General features: G+C 39.1%; 1 protein-coding gene and 1 pseudogene across 1 annotated transcript; both read left to right on the plus strand.

Annotated features, from left to right (window-relative positions):
* The first annotated feature begins 1,287 nt into the window (after window positions 1–1,287).
* PCGF6 (polycomb group ring finger 6) lies at window positions 1,288–21,506 on the plus strand. Its single transcript, XM_045191675.3, has 10 exons — window positions 1,288–1,714; window positions 2,401–2,500; window positions 2,591–2,687; window positions 3,486–3,541; window positions 3,642–3,701; window positions 4,814–4,922; window positions 9,055–9,082; window positions 11,623–11,721; window positions 17,312–17,398; window positions 20,313–21,506. The coding sequence occupies exons 1-10, from the start codon at window positions 1,361–1,363 to the stop codon at window positions 20,367–20,369; spliced, it is 1,047 nt and encodes a 348-aa protein (XP_045047610.2). The 5' UTR covers window positions 1,288–1,360; the 3' UTR covers window positions 20,370–21,506.
* Window positions 4,938–9,047, plus strand: LOC123479258 (small ribosomal subunit protein eS12-like; annotated as a pseudogene).
* Window positions 21,507–22,289: the final 783 nt, after the last annotated feature.

The following is a 22,289-nucleotide window of genomic DNA, read 5'->3' on the forward strand; positions in this document are numbered from 1 at the left end:
ACCACCCAGTGGCAGTAATGAAAGTTCATAGTTCACTTAGCTCGCCAGCTTTGAAAATATGCAGTTCTAGATTTTGCTTAAAAAATTGGGAATTTTCAATATTTCACATTCTGTACATAAAAACTTTAGTAATATTAATATGTTCATCTCATACGACTTCAAAATTATGTAATTACAGTGCACAGCACAAGCAATTCTTTTATCATGTAGCTCTTACACTGTTGAGAGATTAGAAGCTATGACTTTATCTGATGTAATTATGTGGAGGCTCTTCCTGTTTCAGGCCTTTCTAGGAGAGTATCTCAGGTGTCTAGGTCCGTCTCAATTTCTCTCTCCCACCATCTTTTCAGTATCTAGTCCCATTCCCATTCCCCTCGCTTCAGGATCTACGGTGCTCCTTGTAGGAGGAGACATTTTCTTCCTTCCATTCCTTCTTGGGTCTTGCCAACTCTAGTATCTCAGGTTTTACCAGACTTTGGGACTGCAGAGGAAGAGGTCGGGTCTAGTCCAGGGGCGGTGGGTCTGCACCGAATCTGGCGGTTTCCCGGGAACAATGACTTGCTTTCCTCAGCAGTTCCACAAAAAGTATGTACACCACTCCCAGACTAGCATTAATTTTACTCAGTGACAACACATTCTTATTTCCTTAAGGAACAGTTAACTCCTGAATCAGGCTTGCAAGCATCGTGACATTGCTGGCACTATCCTAGTCAGCAAGGATCAAGTTCACCAACTCCAAATCTCTCTCCTAATGAAATTGTGGGGGTGAGGATGGGGTGCACGGGTAGCTCTCAGTTTCTGCTATAGCACACCCTTGCTAAATGGTGGTTGAATTAAATGCAATTGAGCTTCCTTTATGTGATGGGGAGTCGTGGATGGTCTTTGAACGGTGATTAAATTTCCATCCTACGGCAATGCAAGATTTAATTCCTCCAAATAAATACACTTAACATATTTCAAAATAGAACCTTCATACTCCCTAGTGGAAATACACTTGGACAGAAGAAACGCATAATTGGCCCTCAAATTGAAATCATTATTCGTAATGCAACATCATTAAAGCACCTATTTCAGTGCTCTGCGCATCAGTCGCTGCAGACGAATATTGCTGTCTGAAATGGTACCGATTTCGTCTTTCAAGAGAAAATTGGGTTAGATTTGTCCCGGCGCCGGCCTGCAAGCCCCGCCCCTGCACACCTGAGCGGCCCGCGGGCGTCCGGGCTGAGCGCAGGCCCCGCGAACCACATTTCCCGGCGGGCCCCGCCGGGCTCCGCGCCTGCGCGCGGCGCTGGAGGTGGCTGCAGGAACTCCCGCGCTATCCAGCCGCCTGGTCGCACCTCGCTTGGCCGCCGACCCAGGCATGGAGGGGGTCCCGGTGCTGACGAAGGGGAACGCGGACGCCGCCCAGGTGGAGGAAGCCGCAGCCGTGCCGCCCCCGCCTCCAATCTCCCCTCCCGCCCTCACCCCGGCGGGTGAGGAGGGTCCGTCGCCTTTGCCCGAGGCGGGGGCTCCCGGCTGCTCGGGCTCCCGACCCCCCGAGCTGGAGCCGGAGCGCAGCCTGGGCCGCTTGAGGGGCCGCTTCGAGGACGAGGACGAGGAGTTGGAAGAGGATGAGGAGCTGGAGGAAGACGAGGAGGAGGAGGAGGAGGAAGAGATGAGCCACTTCTCGCTGAGGCTGGAGGGGTGCCGGCCGGAGTCGGAGGACGAGGAAGAGGTATTTGTAACTCCTGCTGACCACGCCGGGCCGAGCGGCCTCGGGGTCCGGCCCGAGCGCCCCCTCGCCGCCGCAGCCTTCGGCACTTGCGTCGCCCTCCACCTCTCCCCACCTGGCCTGCCGAGACGTGTGGCGCGGACTGGCCTTGCGTCCCGCCCCGATTCCTTGCGGAGTCATTTTGTGAGGCTCCTGCAGATCTCTGAGGCTCTCCGGGCCCGACTGACTCTTTTCTAGATAATTATTGAAGCTACTGCGTCCCGGGCGGGTAGGCACCGAGGGTCCCGTGCCCCTGCCACCGAGTCAGTCTCTTATTGGGAAGATTTTGTCTTAAATGTCGTAGCGCACACTTCATCAACTTAGGTAATAATACACATAGTCAGAATTAATAAACTTAAGCACCAATATCTGGAAAGTTTGCCCATTTTTTAAAGTAATTCATAAAGTAAGATGCTCCTCATCTGGCAATGTACACTATATCCAAAAGAATGGGGTACATTTGAAACATCGTTTTATATCATGTTATTGTATCTTCCAGCAGTATTTTGAAGGGTTGGCGGTACTGTGTAACATGTTTTCATGTTGCAGATTAAGTTACATATTGGTTATAATGAAATGTTGGGATTCTGGCTTTAAACTTTGAGAAGGCAAGGACTTGTATTTTAAAACTGTTTCCATTGCATTTGCAGCGCCTGATTAATCTCTCTGAGCTGACCCCATACATCTTGTGTTCCATTTGCAAAGGTTACTTAATAGATGCAACTACCATTACAGAGTGTCTTCATACATGTAAGCGTATAATTCACGTTTATGAATAATATATTAAAATTTTGAAACGTCTCGAAAACATCCTAATTTAAACATTTTCTTTTTCAACAGTTTGTAAAAGCTGCATTGTAAGACATTTTTACTATAGCAACAGATGTCCAAAATGCAACATAGTAGTGCATCAGACACAACCTCTTTATAACATAAGGTAAGAGGAATGAATATATAAGTACAATTTATATTTTAAGTATGCTTTTTCTGAAAGCTTGAAGTGGTGTTTTGGGGAATAAATTCCTGACCTATCTCAAAATTATAAGAAAGGTAGCTACCTATTCTTTTTTTAAAATGCATATAGAGTACTTACCGTGTACCAGGCACTGTGATATCTGCTGGGGACTTTAAAAAAAAGAGACACAGATCTTTTTTTCCAGAGGGTTTTAATTCTATCACTCAAGTTAATGAGACCAGTTTAGGCTTGTCATTTTCAGTATATTTAGAATTCTATTTTCTGCAAGTAATACCTAAAACAATTGGCCTCTTTAGAATCGTCAGTCTGTCGTAGGTCATTGTGGCTTATTAATCAGATTTTCAGTTCATGCTCAGTTTCCTAAGGAAAGAAAAATACTAAATGTGGATTGCTTTGATTTAGTATTTGTTCACCAAATAGTATTGCATTTTTTACTCCCTTTATAGACGAGTGCTTTGCAGATGATACACAGAAGTTCCAAAAACAGTATCTACCCTTAAGCTCACATTCTTATCAACGGAATAAAAACAGCACACGTGGAACGATTTAGCAAACCGTGGAAGGATCTCTGATTACTTAGGGTTACACATACCTTGAGGTTCTCTTGGATGGGAACCATGAGTGCTACCTAAAAGTAACTTGCCACTGAGAGGTGTCCACTTCCAAGAGAAAACATTACTTACAAAGAGCATCATTCACTCTGTACCAAAATGCATTCTTCTGAATTCTGAGGTATTCTCCATCCTTTCCTTTTATTAGGTTGGACCGACAGTTACAAGACATAGTGTACAAATTAGTGATCAATCTAGAGGAAAGTAAGTTTATTTTATTACATAGTTGTGAACCCCAGAATCTCTGCTGACTCTCCTAGTTACATTTTAAGTGTAATTTAGTTTGTGTTTTATCATTTTTTAGGAGAAAAAAAGCAAATGCATGATTTCTATAAAGAAAGAGGTCTAGAAGTACCTAAACCTGGTAAGTTTGGGTGTATACTATAATGTATTTATAGATTAAAGAACACTAACAATAAAACTTCCTCCTTTTGGGGTTCTTTTTGGTGATAGTTGGTTATTTTATGATCAGAGAAAAAGGTTTTGAAGGTAATCAAATTTTGAAGTGTAATCCAGTTTAATTATTTATAAGAATTAAGGAGTGCAGGCTCTGGAGCTGAATTGTCCGAGTTTGATTCTGGCTACCACTTTAGCTATGTGACTTTGACACATTACTTCAATGTCTCAGTTTCCTCAATACAAAGCACTTAAAACAGTGCCTGGAACATAGTAACTGCTCAAACATTAGTTTTTTGTTTGTTTTTTAAGATTGATTTATTTATTTTTAGAGAGGGGTAGGGAGGGAGAAAGAAAGGGAGAAAAACATCGTTGTGCAAGAGATATATCAATCATCAATCAGTTGCCTCTTGCACACCCCCCAACTGGCTGGGGGACCTGGCTGGCAACCCAGGCATGTTTCATGACTGGGATTCGAACCAGCTACCTTTTGGTTCGCAGGTTGGCTCTCAATCCACTGAGCCGCACCAGCCAGGGTTCAAACATTAGTTTTTATGATGATGGTAATGTCATAGTATGGAAGTTACATTAGGAAGTTAAATCCTGGTTCTTCCACTTACTATGTGGATAAGTTTAGGCAAATTGCCTAACCTCACTAAACTGTAATCTCAGTTTCCTTACAGTTTTAAAAAAAAGTAGCAGTAGTACCTGTGTCCTGGGATTATAACAAGGATTAAAGGAGATGATGCATGTAAAGTGCTGAACGTGCACCCTGAGCTCCCTGGCATATAGTGCGTGTTAACGGTTATCCACAGCTGTTGTGCTGTTATGATGAGCTTTCTCTGTGGCCCTGATAAACCAGCCACACGTGTCTGCCTTCCATCATGGAATGGTCCCCAAGCTTGCCTCTCTATTTCACTGGCTGTGACAGGTTAGCTGATGTTATTAAAGAAAAGGAGATTGAATGCTTTATGATCTTTTAGGTAAACATAATTATAATATCTGTGTAATTATTTTTCAAAGGTCTCAATTTATACAATTTTTATTCTAACTCACCTTTTTTGTTTGGCTACCAAATAGCTGTTCCACAGCCAGTCCCTTCAAGCAAAGGAAGATCTAAGAAAGTCTTAGAATCAGTGTTTCGGATTCCACCTGAACTTGATATGTCTTTATTATTAGAATTCATTGGGTGAGTACCCTAAACCTCTCTACCTCTTAATCTTAAAATAAAGAATGTTTAAAGTCCCAACTGTTATGAAATCATCCTGAACTCAAGTAATATCAAATTTTTCTGATTTCCTTTTAAAAAGTATTATGAAATATTTAAGACTTAGAAAAAGGTCTAATAACCACTTGTGTGTCTACCATCTGACTTAAGAAATAAGCCATGCTAATATTGCAGAAGCCTCTTGGCTCCCTCTTCCTGTTCACCCTTCCTTCCCTTAGAGTTTAATAACCACACTCATAAAAGTAAGGATTGTCATTCCCCTGCATTTTTTAATATATATTTGCCACAAGTATCTCTTCCTGAGCAATGTGTAGAATTGTTTTCCGCTCATGTAAAAACTTGAAATGGGATCACACTGTGTTTGCCAACTTGCCTTTTTCACGTAGCATTGTGTGATTAATCCATGTTGAAATGTTTAGTTCATTACACCATTGCCTCGTATTTCCTTACATGTGCCATAATTTATCTTCTCTCGTATGTTGTTTCCAGAGGATATTTGCTATAGTAAACAATGTTACTTTAAATACTTTTGTACATATATCTTTGCATATATGTGAGATGGTTTTCTAAGAGTTTATGTAGATTTTCTGAGTCTTGGGATATGTTGTCTTCAACTTTACTTGGTTTTGCCAAATTGATTTCTAAGGGAGTTGGGCATCATCTAATTCATCTACGTTGCTTCCTTCAGACACTGGCGCGTGGTGTGCACCCTTGTACTGCAGTGTTGTTACACAGACTGCCATGGCCTCAGAGTTGGCGCGCATCAAACTGGTTTTCAAAATGCTTACGTTAGTTTGCAGAGTAGATTAAGATGCCTTTTTGGAAAATCTAGATTTTCCCATTTTATGTCACCAATGGCTATTTTACTTCTCAGTGACTTCCTCCTTGCAAGTCTTGGTTCCCTGTATCATTAATTAGTATGTAGCTGTGCTGTGTTGTATTTATCTGTTTATGTATTTATCCTGTTTTCTCAACTGAAATTAAGAACCTCTAAGAGGCAAAAAACCACCAAGCCCACATAATAGTGGTCGATATGATGAAACAAAGATCTCTTTGAAGGAAGGAGAAGAAAACATGTAATACCAAACTTTAAACAAGCAATTTCAGTTACTAAAGAGTGCACTTCAACCTAAATGTCCAAAAGGAACTGGCTAAATAATGCTCTATAGCACGTGAACATGTGCTATATAGTAACATTTGTGCTGATGTGGGATGATTGTAAAATGTCTTCAGGGAAAACAAGATACAGAAGAGAATATGTTGCATGTGCCCATTTATGTTTTTACACAAAGGGTGGTGGGAATACTTTTTTTCATGAATAGAACATTTCTGAAAGGACGATAAGAAAATATTCATGGCAGTTGCTTGTAGGAAAGGGCACTGGAGCCTGAGTCTAGAATAAGAAAAAGTTTTGCTTTTCATTGCATTTGCATTTTTACCATGTAACTTGATTTTTAGTAAGTCTAAGGAAATTTGAAAATTGAAAGGAATTTCTATTTCTAAAAAATTATTTTGGGGAAATGTAATCTTTTCCACTAATACACAATAGGTACTGACAGTATTAGTGTACCTTTTTTGAAAAGTAGCAGGGATGCACTTTTGAAAAGTGGCAGTAATGCAAAGATGGCAAATATGTGGCAGGTGTGCCACTAACCTCTCTTTCTTTGCTCACAGCAGAAATCAATAACTAAGCATGGCAGGCTTTCCTAATGAAGGAGACCTGACCGCTGCTGCCGTTCAAGGCAGTCGTTACCATTTGCCCAAGTTGTTACATTATTGACACGTGCCCTGCTACAGAAAAAAAGAGCCCTCAGTAGGAATAAGGAGATCTAGAATTCAGTTCTAGTACCTCTGTTATCTAGCTTTGTAAACTTAGACGAATTGTTTTTTGCTTATTCGCAAGATGTTTATTAAGATTCTGCCATGTACCAGCATAGCATTCTACTAGCTGCTGGGAATATAGTTTGAATAAGTCAGCCATGACCCTTCCCCTCATGGAACTTTTAACTTCCCAGAGCTTCAGCTTCCCTGTCTGTGAAACAGTAGAATTAAACTTGGTGATTATGGTGGGTAGCCAGTCTGCCTTTTATTATAGTCCTTTATCTGTTTTCAGATGATTAAGGGAAAGAAAGCTTTCAGTGCGACAGGACTCGACAGGGAGTCCTCTTGAAAGAGAGCTTCATTTGGCAAAGAGTCCTTTTGAAGTCCCCAGTCCCCAGATTAAATCTCCACGTTTTCACTACAAAAGTCAGGCTACTAAGGGTAACCTGTAGGAAGTTCTTTCAGGGCAGGGGACAAGTGGCAGATGAGTTTTAACCTGATGTAAGTACTAGGGCACCTTTGGTCCAGCTGGTGACCCTACTGGAACTGGAAGATCAAAACAGCTGAGGTAGGTTCAGCCTGTGGACGGTGACTTTTCAATACTAGAATGTGAAATTAGATTTCCCTGCTAAATTGGTATGCATGTCTTGTGATCTCAACATAGTCTTGTACTTCTTTCTGTTCTTCACTTTCTGTGTTTAAAGTAGAAGATTATAAAAAAGAAATGACTTCAGATAGGCAGTATAGTGTGCATAGAAAGAACATGGGCTTTGAAGAGTCTAACTCAAGGTATGTAACTCTTGGGATATAGCTTAACTTCCCTGATCATCAGTTTCCATATTTCTAAACTGGGGATTGTAATAGCTACTCCCAGGGTTGCTGTAAGAATCGACATGTGGTAGTCCTAACATGTCTAAACTATTATCAATATGTGAATATTATAAATCTATCTTGTACATTTTTCCCTACCACTGCGGGATTGCATGGAGGTGGAGGCTTGGGTGTGGTCAAGGTTCGGCTCCACCCATAACCCACTGCCGTGGCCTAGGAAAGGCACTGCTACTGGAGGTGTGGTGTTTGTCAGTTCTGCCTTACAAGAGGTGCTGTGCTGAAGACCGTCCTCACCCACCGTGGCCTAGCTCCCAAAGCTGCCAAAGCCTAAGACAAGCTCCAGGCCCGCCTTTGTGTGCTCGAGTCCAGCTGTGATGAGCCTGTGTATGTCAAGTTGGTGGAGGCCCTCTGTGCTGAACACCAAATCAGCCTAATTAAGGTTGATGACAACACGAAACGAGGGGAATTGGTCAACCTTTGTAAAATCAACAAAGGGAAAAACCCACAAAGTGGTTGGTTGCAGTTGTGTGGTGGTTAAGGACTATGGCAAAGAGTCTCAGGCCAAGGATGTCATTGAGGACTACTTGAAGTGCAAGAAATAAATAAACCTGGCTTTTGTTTCTTTAAAAAACAAACTATCTTGTAGAGGTTACTATAGCAGAAAAAAACACATTAATTATGATAGAATAAAAAACAAAAAGAAGTTTTACTTTAAGCTGGAAAAAGTTACAGTGCTACATGTGGGGAAATCTAAATATTAAGAATATCCTGCCCTGGCCGAGTGGCTCAGTTGGGGCATTGTCCCATGCACCAAAATGTTGCAGGTTCAATCCCCGGTCAGGGCACATAACTAGGTTGTGGGTTTGATCCCTACTTCCTCTTTCTCTAAAATCAATAATAAATATATCCTTGGGTGAGGATTAAAAAGAGAAAGAATAATATACTGAAAAATTAAGAAGATTCTAATAAATACCCATGACTTTCCCAAAGCTGTTGGTGTACCATGCAAAGCTTCATTATTAACCAGATGTAGTGCAAGAACATATGATAGTTTTGATAATGCCCAAACCTTACACCTTTAATACTTCTGAAATTGGAAACTCCTATGCCAGAAAACTATTGCAAGTTCCAACATCTTTGCCAGAAAATGAACAGATTATGGAATGATTTTTTCCCAATAAAGGGCAACCAAAAATGAAAAAAAAAGAAGAGAAATTCCTGAAATACACAAAGTAGTATAAAATACTACTGTCTTTTCCTTACCACCAGGTGGCAGAAATGACAATTAACTACATTTGTTGATTTCCTAAAGCGTTAGATGACTGTTTTAAAATTAAATTGATATTCCTCAAATGTTTGTATTGATGTTATTTTTCTGTGTTATGTGATTTCACATATAGTTTAAAATATTTTATTGATTAATTTTGCTTTCATTTTTCAGTGCTAATGAAGGCACGGGACATTTTAAGGTATGTTACTTTTATTTTTCATTTACTTTACAAGAGGACCCTGTAACACACACATTTAAGAATCAGATTAGCATTCATATGGAGATTGTCTTCCATTACAATAGTGTTTTATAAGTAAAACTTGTTGAAATATGAAGTACATTCAATAATGTTCTCATAAAATAGCTTTATGAGAAAGTAGTTATTAAGTAGGGATTTGTTATTAATTCAGAACAGTAGTCTAAGGAAGAATAAGTGAGTAGCTTTTAAAAGTCTAAAGCTAAAAGCTATGTTAATTTGGTGATAAAAAATGTTTCAAAGCATTTTTTGCGTAGTTGGCATTTAGAGTTAAGTGTGAGCTTAAAATTTTATTTGCATGTAACATTTTTAGCTCAGGTTAACCTGCCCCAACTTGTTACTTGGCAAGCTTATTGTTTTTCTTTTAATTCTGTATTTTTTATGGAGTTCTGGTTACAGATTTTGATGTTACAGCTCAGTATTCTCTACTATTTAAAAAAGCTGTGTTTATACCTTAACTTTGAGTTCAAATAAATAAATATGAATAGAATGATTTCTGGTTATTGAGCTTTTCACCATGTAGCATCAAAATCATAAACCCTATTTGTTCAATTTAAAAGCATTTCACAAAGCAGTAATTTAGTTCAGGAAAGTTTTCCTGGGAATCATTCTTAAAATTTTTTAATTATGAAAAATTTTAAACATACTGAAAAGTAGACAGAATCTTCGCGTATCCATCACTTAGCTAACGGCCAGTTTAATTTTGTCTTATACCCTTATCTACTCACTTCCAGTATTTTGAAACAAATCCGTATCATTTTGCTACCTCATCTGCACATATTTCAGTATTCTTAAAAGATGTTTTTTTCTAATGGCCATGTATCACACCAAATGTCAGGATCGTGAAACAAAAAAGTAAGCATCAGAACTGTTCTGGGTTAAAGGGGGCGGCAGAAACTTGGCATTGAAATGCAGTGTGTGATCCTTCATTAGCAGCAGCTCTTAGTGCTTACTGTGTGCCAGGAGATGTTAGTAGTTATTCACACACATCGTACCACTTTCCTAGGGTGCTTCTATGAGGTAGGTTCCTGTTTTACAAATGGAAACATGGAGACGCAGAAAGGTCTGCCGACTCGCCCAAAGTCACGTGGCTAGAAAACAACAGAACCAGAGTTTAAACCCAGGTGGTCAGTCCGTCTGTCTCTGCAGCACCTGCACTTAACATCTGTCGTGTCTGCTGTACTGTGGTAACACGGGGTAGCTCTATTGTCCGGAAAGATCTTCAGAAGCCAAACTACAGCTAAGAAAGCTAAGCGTTGTTACATGCAAAAAGCATGTGGCTCACCCCCCTCAGTCCTCTTGGTAGCCATTCTAGGTTCCCTCTCTGGTAGTGCTAGGGAAACACTGCTCAAGTTTTCCTAAACGATGTCATTTCAGTTCCAATCACCCCAGCTTTTCCTTTGCATTTGATAGTATTCTTAAAATTTCCTCAGAGTGTGTGGCTGGATAAGCATTAGTTTCTACTTTAAAACCCTGTGGCCTCTCCACCTGTTACCCCGGACCATTGGATCAGATTCCAGCCACATATGTCTAGATGTTTCTCTTTATTTTCCACCTAAAAAGGAAAACCCTCGTGTAGACAACTTCAAACTCACACAAAAGTAGCCAGACCAGTAAAATGAACGCCCGCCCACGTACATCCACATCACTCAATTATAAACTCCTGGCCAATCTCACTTCATCTCTGCCTTCACCACTTCTCTTCTTCCCATGCAATTTTGAAGCACATCTCAGTAAATCATTCCATTTGCTTCTAAAAAGGACTTTTCAGAAATATAATAGTGAAACTAAAATTAACAGTAATACCTTAATCAAATATCTATATATTATTTACATTTCCTACATTGTCTCATAAAAATTCTTCTGTAGGTTAGTTTAAATCAAGATCCAGCCCTGGCTAGTGGATTGAGTGCCAGCCTGTGAACCAAGGGGTCGCCAGTTCGATTCCCAGTCAGGGCACATGCCTGGGTTGCAAGCCAGGTCCCCGGTGGGGGTCACGTGAGAAGCAACCACACATTGATGTTTCTCTCCCTCTCTTTAAAATAAATAAATAAATCAGGATCCAGATAAGATCCATACATTGTAATTGGTTGATATACCTCTTATTTATAGCCCTTACATCTTTTTTTGGTCTAGCAATTCCTCCTCCATTTTCTTTTTCTTAGAGTTTTTTGGTTGTAGAAACCAGTTTTAGATATTTAATTTTAGATATTCTGTTTGTTAATAAGTTCTATTGTTTTGTTTTTGATGAGGTAGTAAAATAAACCAGTAAGCCTTTCTATTAAAAAATTGTTAACATACTTTTCAGAGAGGTGAAGCTAAGCAGAAAATTTTCTTTAATAGCTAAACTAACTCAAATTGTATAGTAATTTTTTCATAAATCTGTTGAATCATCTTAGCTATAAAATTTGCTTTAGGGTTTATATATTTTAAGTGTACTTAATCTAAAAGTACTTTTTTATTCATGTGTTTATTTTTTGTAGCCACTGGAAAAGAAGTTTGTCCGAGTTTCAGGAGAAGCAACTATTGGGCACGTAGAAAAATTTCTCAGAAGAAAAATGGATCTTGATCCAGCTTGTCAGGTAGGGTACGTGTGTGTAAAAGGACAGGTGAAGTTGTGAGATTACCTTTAGCACATTAAAGAAAGGATTTCTCCAGGGTTTCATGCAGTGGCTTTTGTCTTACGATATCGTAGGTGTTGTTTATGCTAATTGGCACTGGTGCACAGTGATGCCCAGCCCACCTTCAGTCACGTTTGGCTTACTGTCTGTCGCACTGCCGTTGATGACCATCTACAAGACACCTAGAAAAGTGAAGTATCTGTCTCCTATAGACCCTGTTAGTCTATTAAGGATTGAAAAACAATCTCCCATTCTACTTACATAATATTTTCTTGTTGAAAACCTCAACCCTCATGTATTTTTTGAACACAGTGTAAATAGACTCGCAGGTCTAGAAATACAGGCCAGTGAAAATGCACATTTATATAGGTTTACTTTTTCACTAGTCAAATTTAAAAGGGATTTTCAAAAGATTTTATTTATTTTTTAGAAAGAGGGGAAGGGAGGGACAGAAACATCGATGTATGAGAGATCGTATTGATTGGTTGCCTCTCATACTCCCCCAACTGGGGACTTGGCCCACAACCCAGGTATGTGCCCTGACTGGGCATCGAACTGGCAGCCTTTTTGGTTTGCAGTCCAGCTCTCAGCCCACTGAGCCACACCAGCCAGCATAAAAAGGGATTCTTGTTATTCATCATGTGTAAAATTTCATAGAATAATTTTTATTTAAAATATCTATTTGCTGTTTAGTAAGTTAATTGGTATTTTAAAGCTGGCTGGAGTTTTGCTGGTGTTTTTAGTACCGATTTTTCTACTGATACTAAATATATATGAAATATCTATTAAATCTGATGAAATGTAGCTTCTCTTACTGAGCTTGACATAATGCTAGCTGTATCTCTGGCATCTGAAAAGGAGATATGACTTTTCTATCACCTTGTAGCCATAACATATTTGAGGTTATTCTTAGTCCTTTGTTTAGAAGTGGATAACTGTTTGTACCCTGGCTGGTGTGGCTCAGTGGATTGAGTGCCAGCCTGCGAACCATAAGGTCACTGGTTCGATTCCCAGTCAGGGTACATGCCTGGGTTGTGGGCCAGGTCCCCACTTGGGGGCGTGCAAGGGGCAGCCGATCAATGTATCTCTCACACATCAGTGTTTCTCTCCCTCCCTTTCTCCCTTCCTTCCCTTCTCTCTAAAACTAAATAAATAAAATCTTTAAAAAAAGAAGAAGAAGAAGTAAATAACTGTTTAGAGACTCCTGGACAAAGAATTTTGAATGATCCCATAACAGTCTACTATTTCTAAAAAGAGAAGTCACAAGACTTGAACCTGATTATATAGAATAACCAAAGTAGCACACAAAAGGGCTTTTTCTAGGCTGTAGATTACATCTTCTGGCTAGAGAGTGATCAGAGCACAATTATCATGTACAAGTTTCACATTTGGTGTTCTAAGAAACTTGGTTGCCAGAGCTCTAAATTGGTTTTATTATGTAAAAACGTGGGTTTATTTTTTCCTCATATCATAGAATTTAAGGCTTTTAGCATTTTGAAATAAAGCAATAAAAAGCTTGTTTCCACCTTTAATTTTCTTTGTCAACTCTTGGCTCTCTAGGCAAATGTTTCCTTTTTTAAAAAAAAATTTTATTATATTTCACCATTACCATTTAAGCCCCTTATACCTCCCTCCCTCCTTCAATCACCACACTGCTGTCCATGTCCATGAGTCCTTTTTCCTTTTTGCTCTATCCCTCCACCCCCTAACCACCCCTACCCATAGCTGTCATCCTGCTCTCCATCCATGAGTCTGTCTCTGTTTTGCTTGTTCCGTTTGTTAGAGCCCACGTCCACATGTAGGTAAGATCATATAGTATTTGTCTTGCTGTGACTGGCTTATTTCACCTAGCTTAATGTTCTCCAGGTCCATCCATACTGTCACAAGGGTAAAATTTTCTTCTCTTTTATGGCCGAGTAGTGTTCCATTGTGTAAATGTCCCATAGTTGTTTTATCCACTCATCTACTGGTGGACACTTGGGCTGCTTCCATATCTTGGTGATAGTAAATAACGCTGCAGTGAACATAGGGGTGCTTGTGTTCTTTCAAATTAGTGTTTTGGGTTCCTTCAGATATGTTCCCAGAAGTGGGATCGCTGGGTCAAAAGGCAGATCCATTTTTAATTTTTTGAGGTATCTCCATACTGCTTTCCACAGTGGTTGCACCATTCAACCTTCCCACCAACAGTGCAGAAGGGTTCCCTTTTCTCCACAACCTTGCCAGGACTTGTTGTTTTTTGATTTATTGATGGCAGCCATTCTGACCAGTGTGAGGTGATACCTCATTGTGTTTTTAATCTGCATTTCTCTGATGATTAGCGATGTTCAGCATCTTTTCATATGTCTATTGGCCATTGTCCTCTTTGGAAAAGTGTCTATTCAAATCCTTTGCCCATTTTTTAATTGGATTGTTTTTTCAGTGTAGAGGTTTGTAAGTTCTTTATAAATTTTGGATATTAACTCCTTATCAATGGAACACTATGTAGCAACTAAAAAGAGAGAAAGCTAACTATGTAGTCCAAAAGATGTTCATGGTATATTCAAGGTTGTTTTTTTTTTTTTAAGATTTTATTTATTTTTAGAGAGAGGGGAAGGGAGGCAAAATGAGAGGAAGAGAAATATCAAAGTGTAGTTGCCTCTCGCGTGATCCCCTAATGGCAGTTTCACTCGCAGCCCAGGCATGTGCCTGACAGGGAATCGAACTGGTGACCCTTTGGTTTGCAGGCCAGCATTCAATCCACTGAGCCACACCAACCAGGGCAAGGTTTTATTTTTTTAATAGAGAATTTTGAAAAGGGGATTGACTGTATGGGAGACCATATTTGCTAATGATATACTGGACAAGGGCTTAATCTCCAAAATATGTAAAAAACTCATACGACTGAACACCAGGAAGAAAACAATCCAATTTAATATTGGGTAAAGAACCTGACTAGACACTTATCCAAGGAGGACATACAGATGGCCCATAGAATAAAAAGATGCTCAACATCACTAGCCATCACAGACATGCAAATTGAAATCACAATGAGATACCACCTCACACCTACTAGAATGGCTGTCATTTATAAATCAGCAAACGTGTGCTGGCGAGGAGGTGGAGAAAAAGGAACCCTAGTGCACTGTTGGTGGGAATGCAGACTGGTGCAGCCACTGTAGAAAACAGTATGGATTTCCTCAAAGAATTAAAAATGGAACTAGCTTTTGACTCAGTGATTCCATTGCTGGGAATATGCCCTAAGAATCCTGAAACGCCAATTCAAAAGAGCTTGTGCACCCCTATGTTCATAGCGGCACTATTTACAATAGCCAAGATTTGTAAACAGCCTAAGTTTCCATCAGTAGATGAGTGGATTAAAAAATTGTGGTACACTTACACAGTGGAATACTATGCAGCAGAAAGAAAGAAGGAACTCCTGTCTTTTGCGACAGCACGGTTGGAACTGGAGACTGTTGTGCTAAGTGAAAAAAGCTAGTAGGTGGAAGACAAATACCATATGATCTCACCTATAAGAGGAACAAAATAAACTAACAAGCAAAATGTAACTAAAGATATGGAATACACTGACAGCTCAGAGGCAGGGGAGGGGAGGACTGGTGGAAAAAAGGGGAAAGGGTTAGTCAAAGAACATGTATGAATGACCCCTGGACATGGACAACGGTGTGGGGATTGACTGTAGGAACAGGGGGTAGGCTGGGTAGAAGAGGGCAAAGGGGGAAAATTGGGGCAACTGTAATAGAAAAGACAATAATAAAAAAATAAAAAGGGATTTGTAGAATAATAATCTGTGGCATAATCCCATTTTTTAAAAACAAAAAACCAACATGCACATGTAGCATCTAGAACCATACATATCAAACTTCAGTAACTGGCCAGCCTTTGGGGGTTAAGATTAAGTTGAAAAGAAAAATACAGTGAACAAATCATAAGTGTATACTATGTGGTGAAGTCTTCTAAGAGCAGTGGTCTCTGCATTGCTGAATACTTAATAAAAACATGATAGTTTCCAAATTCTTTGATTTTTCATGGCGTGCAAGATCTATCATTGCTTTCAAGTTATTTTGCAAACAAGTTATTATTCTGCCTATTTTAAAAACTGGTCAGCGTAAAACACAAAAGTTGTTATTGATTGGAGATTATGCATTATGAGATAGCATAGGAGTTGATAAACCATGACCCATGGACCAAGTCTAGCCTGTTTTTATACATAAAGTTTAATTGGAACACAATCATACACAGCTTCTTTTCATGCTTCAGTGGCAGCATTGAGTAGATGTGACAGATCCTGTCGCCCACAAAGCCTAAAATTTATTTTCTAGCCCTTCACAGAAAGTTTGCTGACCCCTGACATACACTTAGGCTTTGGAGAACGATAGACCTGGGTTGAGATCTGGATTTTGCTACTGACTAGCTTTGTGACCTTAGGAAAGTTTAATGCCTTCGCCTGTTAGTACTCTTATCTGTAAAATGGGAATTGTAATACCTAGTTCACAGGAACATGAAGGCTAGATGAGGTAATGTGTCAAATGCGTAGTATAACATGGTATACATCGTGGCCATTCAGTTAAATGCCCCTGCTTCTACCATTCTTCCCCAACCGTGCTGACAGTGTATAGAATTTTTAGAGTAAACAGAATTTGAAGGAAGGAATTTAGTTCAGAGGTGGTTTAAGCATGGGGTATTATGAACTAAGAAGCATCAGGACATAGTAACTGATTGCATGTGAGCAGAAAGGAAAAGGAAAAATCAGAGTCAGCGTTGATACTCTGGTTTAGAGGACAAGAGGAAATGTCATGCCATAAACTAAATAAGGACATTAGAAAATGGAGCAAATTAAGGGATATATGGTAATAAGACTGCTGAGGACCTGATCCCATTTTAAGGCAGTGGGACAGAAGCACTCAATGAAAGACAAAGGAAGGTTAAAAATTTGCTTTTTTATCTTAGCAAGAAAGTATACTGGAATCTTACTACATTATACTATATAACTGCATGACAGTACCATTCTTTTAGAGCATTTTACGTAACAGTAGCTTTATCTTAGAACTTTAGCATTACTAACGGGCTAAAAAGACCTGGTTAAGATTATTCCATCCATAAAAGAGTTCCCTTAGTATGTACTCTGCCACTGTCAGACTTTCTACTATTGGAAAATGAGATATACCTTGTAAGAGAATTGTTCCAATAAGTAAGAATTGCCTTTTCAAGCACTGTATACCCTTTTAATCATTTTATCTTGGAACGTTTTTTAAAAATGTACTCTTCTGCACTTTCTTATGCTAAATACATCAAATACAATATAACTCGTACTCAGAGTTTCAAGGGAATCGTTTCGAGTGTTGGCCATACTGTGCTGGCATCCTGCTCCTCCGCTGCCCTTTCCAGTCACGTCATTTACTCCTGTCAGAGGTTCTAAAATCTTTCCTGAGAGTGTTTCATGCGTCTAAAGTAAAATACCAAAGTGTAGTTTGGAAGTAATTATGTTGATTTTTCTTAATTTTTCATACGGGTGTTTGAAGTGGTAAAGCATCTGATGCTGGTGTGCCCGTAGGTGGACATCATCTGCGGCGATCACTTGTTGGAGCGGTATCAGACCCTGAGGGAAATCCGACGCGCGCTGGGTGATGCAGCAATGCAGGTGGGGCTCGCACTTCGTCCTCCTTAGTGCCTCATAAGCAAGTTATTTGATCAAATAAAAAAAGTTCCATGTTATCAATAAAATTTTAATCAGTGTTCCTCAATTTTCTTAAAATTACATGAACTAGCTCTGGTTGGTGTGGCTCCGTGGATTAAGTGCTAGCCTACAAACCAAAGCATTGCTGGTTTGATTCCCAGTCAGGGCACATGCCTGGGTTGCAGGCCAGGTCCCCAGTGGGGAGCTTGTGAGAGGCAACCAATCGATGTTTCTCTCCCTCTCTTTCTTCCCTCTCCTCCCCTGTCTCTAAAAGATAATAAAATAAAATATAAAAATCTTTAAAAATCAGATTAAAAAAATAAGTTTTAGTGTATCTACAGAGTTGTCAAACTATCATCCAATCAATTTTAAAACTTTTTCTTTTAAATCCTCACCCGAGGACATTCCCATTGACCTTAGAGAGAGGGGAAGGGAGGGTCAGAGGGAGAGGGAGAAACATAGGATGCCTCCTGAATGTGTACCAACCAGGGACTGAACCCACAACCTAGGTATGGGCCCTGACCATGACCCTTTGGTTTATGGGATGATGCTCCAACCAACTAAGCCACACCAGCCAGGGCTAGAACATTTTTATCACCCAAGAAAGAAACTCCGTATCTGTTAGTATTCATTCTCCATATAACTCCATCCTCCAGCCTCTCTCAACCAGTACTCTACCTTCTGTCTCTGAATATATCTATTTAAGACATTTCATATAAATGGAATCATACAATATGTTGGTCTTTTGTGACTGGCTTTTACTTAGCATAATGTTTTCAAGCTTCATTCATGTTTTAGCATGTATCAGAATCTTGTTCCTTTTATGAATGAATAATATTCTGTTGTATGAAAATTCGGTATTTAAGAGAAGGCTGAGTCTCAGAAAGGCAGCAATGGAAGAGTTAGGAAAGATCACTAAAGCAAAGAGTGTCATTAGAGACCAAGGCTAAGGTCATTCACACCCTCATATTCCCAGTTACTAAGTACAGGTGTAAGAGTTGGACAGGGAGAAAGGCTGATGGGAAAAAAAATGGTTCATTTGAAATATGGTGTTGGAGGAAAGTTCTATGTATACCCTGGACTTCCAGAAAGACCAACAAGTCCCTTGGCCCTTGAGCAAATTAAGCCTGAAACATCACTGGAGGCAAAAATGACAAAACTGAAGCTGTCCTACTTCAGATACATCTTGAGAAGACAGGGTTCTTTGGAAAAGACAGTAATGCTGGTAAAAATAGAAGGCAGCAGGAAAAGAGGAAGACCAAACAGGAGATGGGTAGAATATGGATTTGTATTCCATATATGTCTATGGAATATGTCTATGTCTATAGACATATGGAATACAAATATAACATAGATACACACTTGAATTATAAGTAATGAAATATGATTTTATAAATGTATAAATAGTACCTTAAAAAGGTGGATTCATTGCTTGCTGGATGCGGCCTTGGTTTTGAAACAGTTTGTAAGCTATACTTTGCTTTATATCTCTACATGTCAATATGTTGTTTTGCAAATGATGTCTTTCTTTCTGAAATACAACTATATGTAAAAAGTATTATCTAAAATGTAATTTGTTATGTAAAATTATGAATAGAATCTTTTTATTTGTTTTATAATACAAGTTCATTTACTTTGATTAGGCTAATTGGTCCAGAATAGATCTGATGGTCCATGTGCCAAATGCAACATGGAATTAGGCTTTATTTGGCCTATTCTGTGTTTTAAATTGAGTTAAAATTCCTTAACTGGGCATGTGTTCTCTGGTTTACTGCTGGTCTCAACATTACTTACTGATTTATATATCTAACACACATGTTCATTTATGTTACTTTTCTAGCCTTTGTTGGTATTTGAATTTGTGAACCTTTTTCTAGAATTCTGGCGAGTTTTCACTGTAGTTGCCCGGAAGAGAAGCGAGATTGCAATGAGTTGAGTAGTGAGTGAGAAATGAGGAAGTAGAGCCACGGAAAGGCTTAGCAAAGAAGGAAAAGAGGGATAGCTAGGGCAGGATTGGAACTGCAAGGCGTGCATGCCCTCTCTCCTCTTCTTTGTTGCCCAAAGTAGGCCAATTGCTAGTAGCACACTTCCCCAGTGAGTCATTCTTTAAAGCTAGTTTCATAATAGATTAGGAAATAGTACCTTAAAAAGGTGGATTGATTGCTTGCTGGATGCAGCCTTGGTGAGAGCACAAAGAACCTGATCTCAAGATAGGGGATAGACCACAAAAAGCAGATGAAAAGACTCAGAAATACAGTATCTGCAGCCAATTAGTATAGGTTTGAGTTGCCTAACAATCCCTGACTGAGGACATCACTGTGTTTCAACACAGTGTACTTACTATTCATAGTGATGACTGGATAGCAAAAGGTTAATTGTACTGAACAGTCTTTAAGAAGGAAGTAAAGTTATGGTATATTAAATAAGAGTTCTAAAGTTTTCTCACTTAGAATAGTAGTGGGCTACATTTATGTGGAAATAAATATTTCATTTCTTAGCAGATCCATGATTCCTTATAATAATTGAATTTTTTTTAGGGAAGCCTAATGCCTGGATGGTCTGTTAGGTAGTCTGTGCAGAAGGAAAGGTGTGTCTCTTCTAGTTCTTTTTGGAGAACTGTTTAACCGTAAACAACCTGAGCTACCTATGGATACCTGGTAGTTTCAGAATTGTCTCTGAGAGTTATTAAAAAGGCATGTTGACAGAGAGTGTTTGGTGATGAGGTGAGTGAAAAATCACGTTTATTTATGTTGGACCCTTTATTCTCTTTAAAGAATTTCACATTAGTGTTGGGTTATGAAAAACAGACCATTTTTTGACTTGATTATTTATATAAGTAGTTTTCAAATAACTGCAAAACATTCTTTTTTCTTTGCAGGATGGTCTTCTGGTCCTTCATTATGGTCTTGTGGTTTCCCCTCTGAAGATTACTTGAAGATTCTAGGAGCAGTAGGAGGGGGAAACAAACTAAGGTGACTTCTGCAGGATTGCGTCTCACCAAAGATTTTCACGAAACGTAATTGCTACCACTTTGTGGGGAGACATAACCGGTCTATTTTCAGCACCGAGCATCGTAACACTTATAAGTACAACTTGGAATGATGAAATGCATCTGTTTTACTAGCAGCTATATATAAAAAGCATCCATAGCTCAGGGCGAAATTTTCAAAGTATTTTTAAATTCCTTGTAATTTCAAATACTTTGATACTGATTTTGCTTCCTAATCTCTGATGTAAATCAGTTACTATTTTCTGCATTGAGCCATATCACTTTTAAGTCGGTGGTTTGGATTCTACTCTCCTGGAGTGGTATTAGGTGGGCGGGAGAGAAGTGTGCTTTTGAAATGAAGATTAAACGTCAGTCTTTGTTAAACTGTACAGACGGTGTCCCTCACACAAAGACCGAAACTATCGGCCACTTTGTGTGTTGCCATCATCTTTTGAACTTGAATCTTTTTTTTTTTTTTTTTTTTTTTACCAGCAACACTACTAAGCAGATGTTACTCAGTTCTAAAAGGGATAAGTTATCATTATTCTGTGTGAAGAGACTGCCTCCTGTATGGCTTATGGCCCAAACCATGAGCCTTCAGTGTGATAAAGACTTCTTTAACATATCTTACAACAAGGGGTGCCTCTTTGCAACAATATTTTTAGTCCTAGAATGTTAATTTTATTAACATTCATTTTAATTGAGTACATAGTATGATTATCGATACCTTGTAATGACACTGCTTCTGAAAGTAATAAAAAATTTGAGAAGTTTACAGAATACTTACTCATTGTTTCCTCAGTAAGTTCAATGTTCATTTTTCCATTACTTTGTCACTGGGATAAGGAATACGGGTGCTTGAGACCTCATTCACTTGCACACAGACACTTCGGTTTTAAACATTATTTTGCCTAAGATTAGCATTTTGATAGCTTTCTAAAAGAAATATTTTGTAGACTGTGTTTCCAAGTCTGCATAGAAACAATTACAATTGGGTAAAAATTGGCAATTGTTTTATAAAGGATTTGTTCATTGTGTATAAATTTCTTCTAACATTTAATACAAATTTTAATAAAAATTTATTTTAACCTATTTTGAAATGTTTGTGCTTATTGTGGATTTTTAAAAAGTAACCAAAACTCTTTAAGAAATGGAGGTACTGAATTAAAGTTAAACTTTGCATTCTAATAGATATTTTATAAACATCTTTACCTAAACTAATTATACTAGATGCTGTTACTTGACAATGGACAGAATAGCAACTATGGAATTTGTTGCCTCTAAAATATTTCTTGCACAAATAGTTAATATTTTTATTCTTGTCCCATGTTAACATGTGTCAGGGATACCCAAGACCACCCTTACGTTCATTGGTTCTCTAGAAGGACTCATGGGACCCAGAAAAGCTATTATACTCATATGTATAGTCTATTACAGTAAAAGGATACAGATCAAAATCAGCAAATGAAAGAGTTGTATAGGGCAGAGTGTAGGAGCAGCCAGGCACAGACTTCCAGTTGTCCTCTGCCAGTGAAGATGCAGCAGTAGTGGTATGTGACATGTACGAGATGTTGCCAACCAAGGAAGGTCACCTGAGCCTTAGTGTCCAGGGTTTTACTGGGGGTTAGTCACATGGACACAGTGCCCATGTGATTGATTCAGCCATTGAGACCGCAGCACTTGCCCAGTGGTCAAACTGACAGCGTGTCTTGGGGCCCCAGCTATAAGAAAACAAGTGTTCACCATAAATCACAGCATTAGCCCAGGTTCTGGTGTGGCCCAAGTTCTCAGCATACAAAGACAGGGTTCGGAGCTTATGAGTTATAGTAACGTGGGAAATGCTTATTTTTTAAATAGAATATTAAA

This window comes from Desmodus rotundus, chromosome 4, assembly GCF_022682495.2.
Source record: "Desmodus rotundus isolate HL8 chromosome 4, HLdesRot8A.1, whole genome shotgun sequence".
Taxonomy (NCBI): domain Eukaryota; kingdom Metazoa; phylum Chordata; class Mammalia; order Chiroptera; family Phyllostomidae; genus Desmodus; species Desmodus rotundus.

Excerpts from the sequence above, each read along its gene's own strand:
- PCGF6 (XM_045191675.3), top strand. The coding sequence starts at position 1,361 with ATGGAGGGGGTCCCGGTGCTGACGAAGGGGAACGCGGACGCCGCCCAG. Across the intron at positions 9,083-11,622 it reads AAGGCACGGGACATTTTAAG|CCACTGGAAAAGAAGTTTGT; the intron begins GTATGTTACTTT and ends TATTTTTTGTAG. Across the intron at positions 17,399-20,312 it reads TGGGTGATGCAGCAATGCAG|GATGGTCTTCTGGTCCTTCA; the intron begins GTGGGGCTCGCA and ends TTTTCTTTGCAG.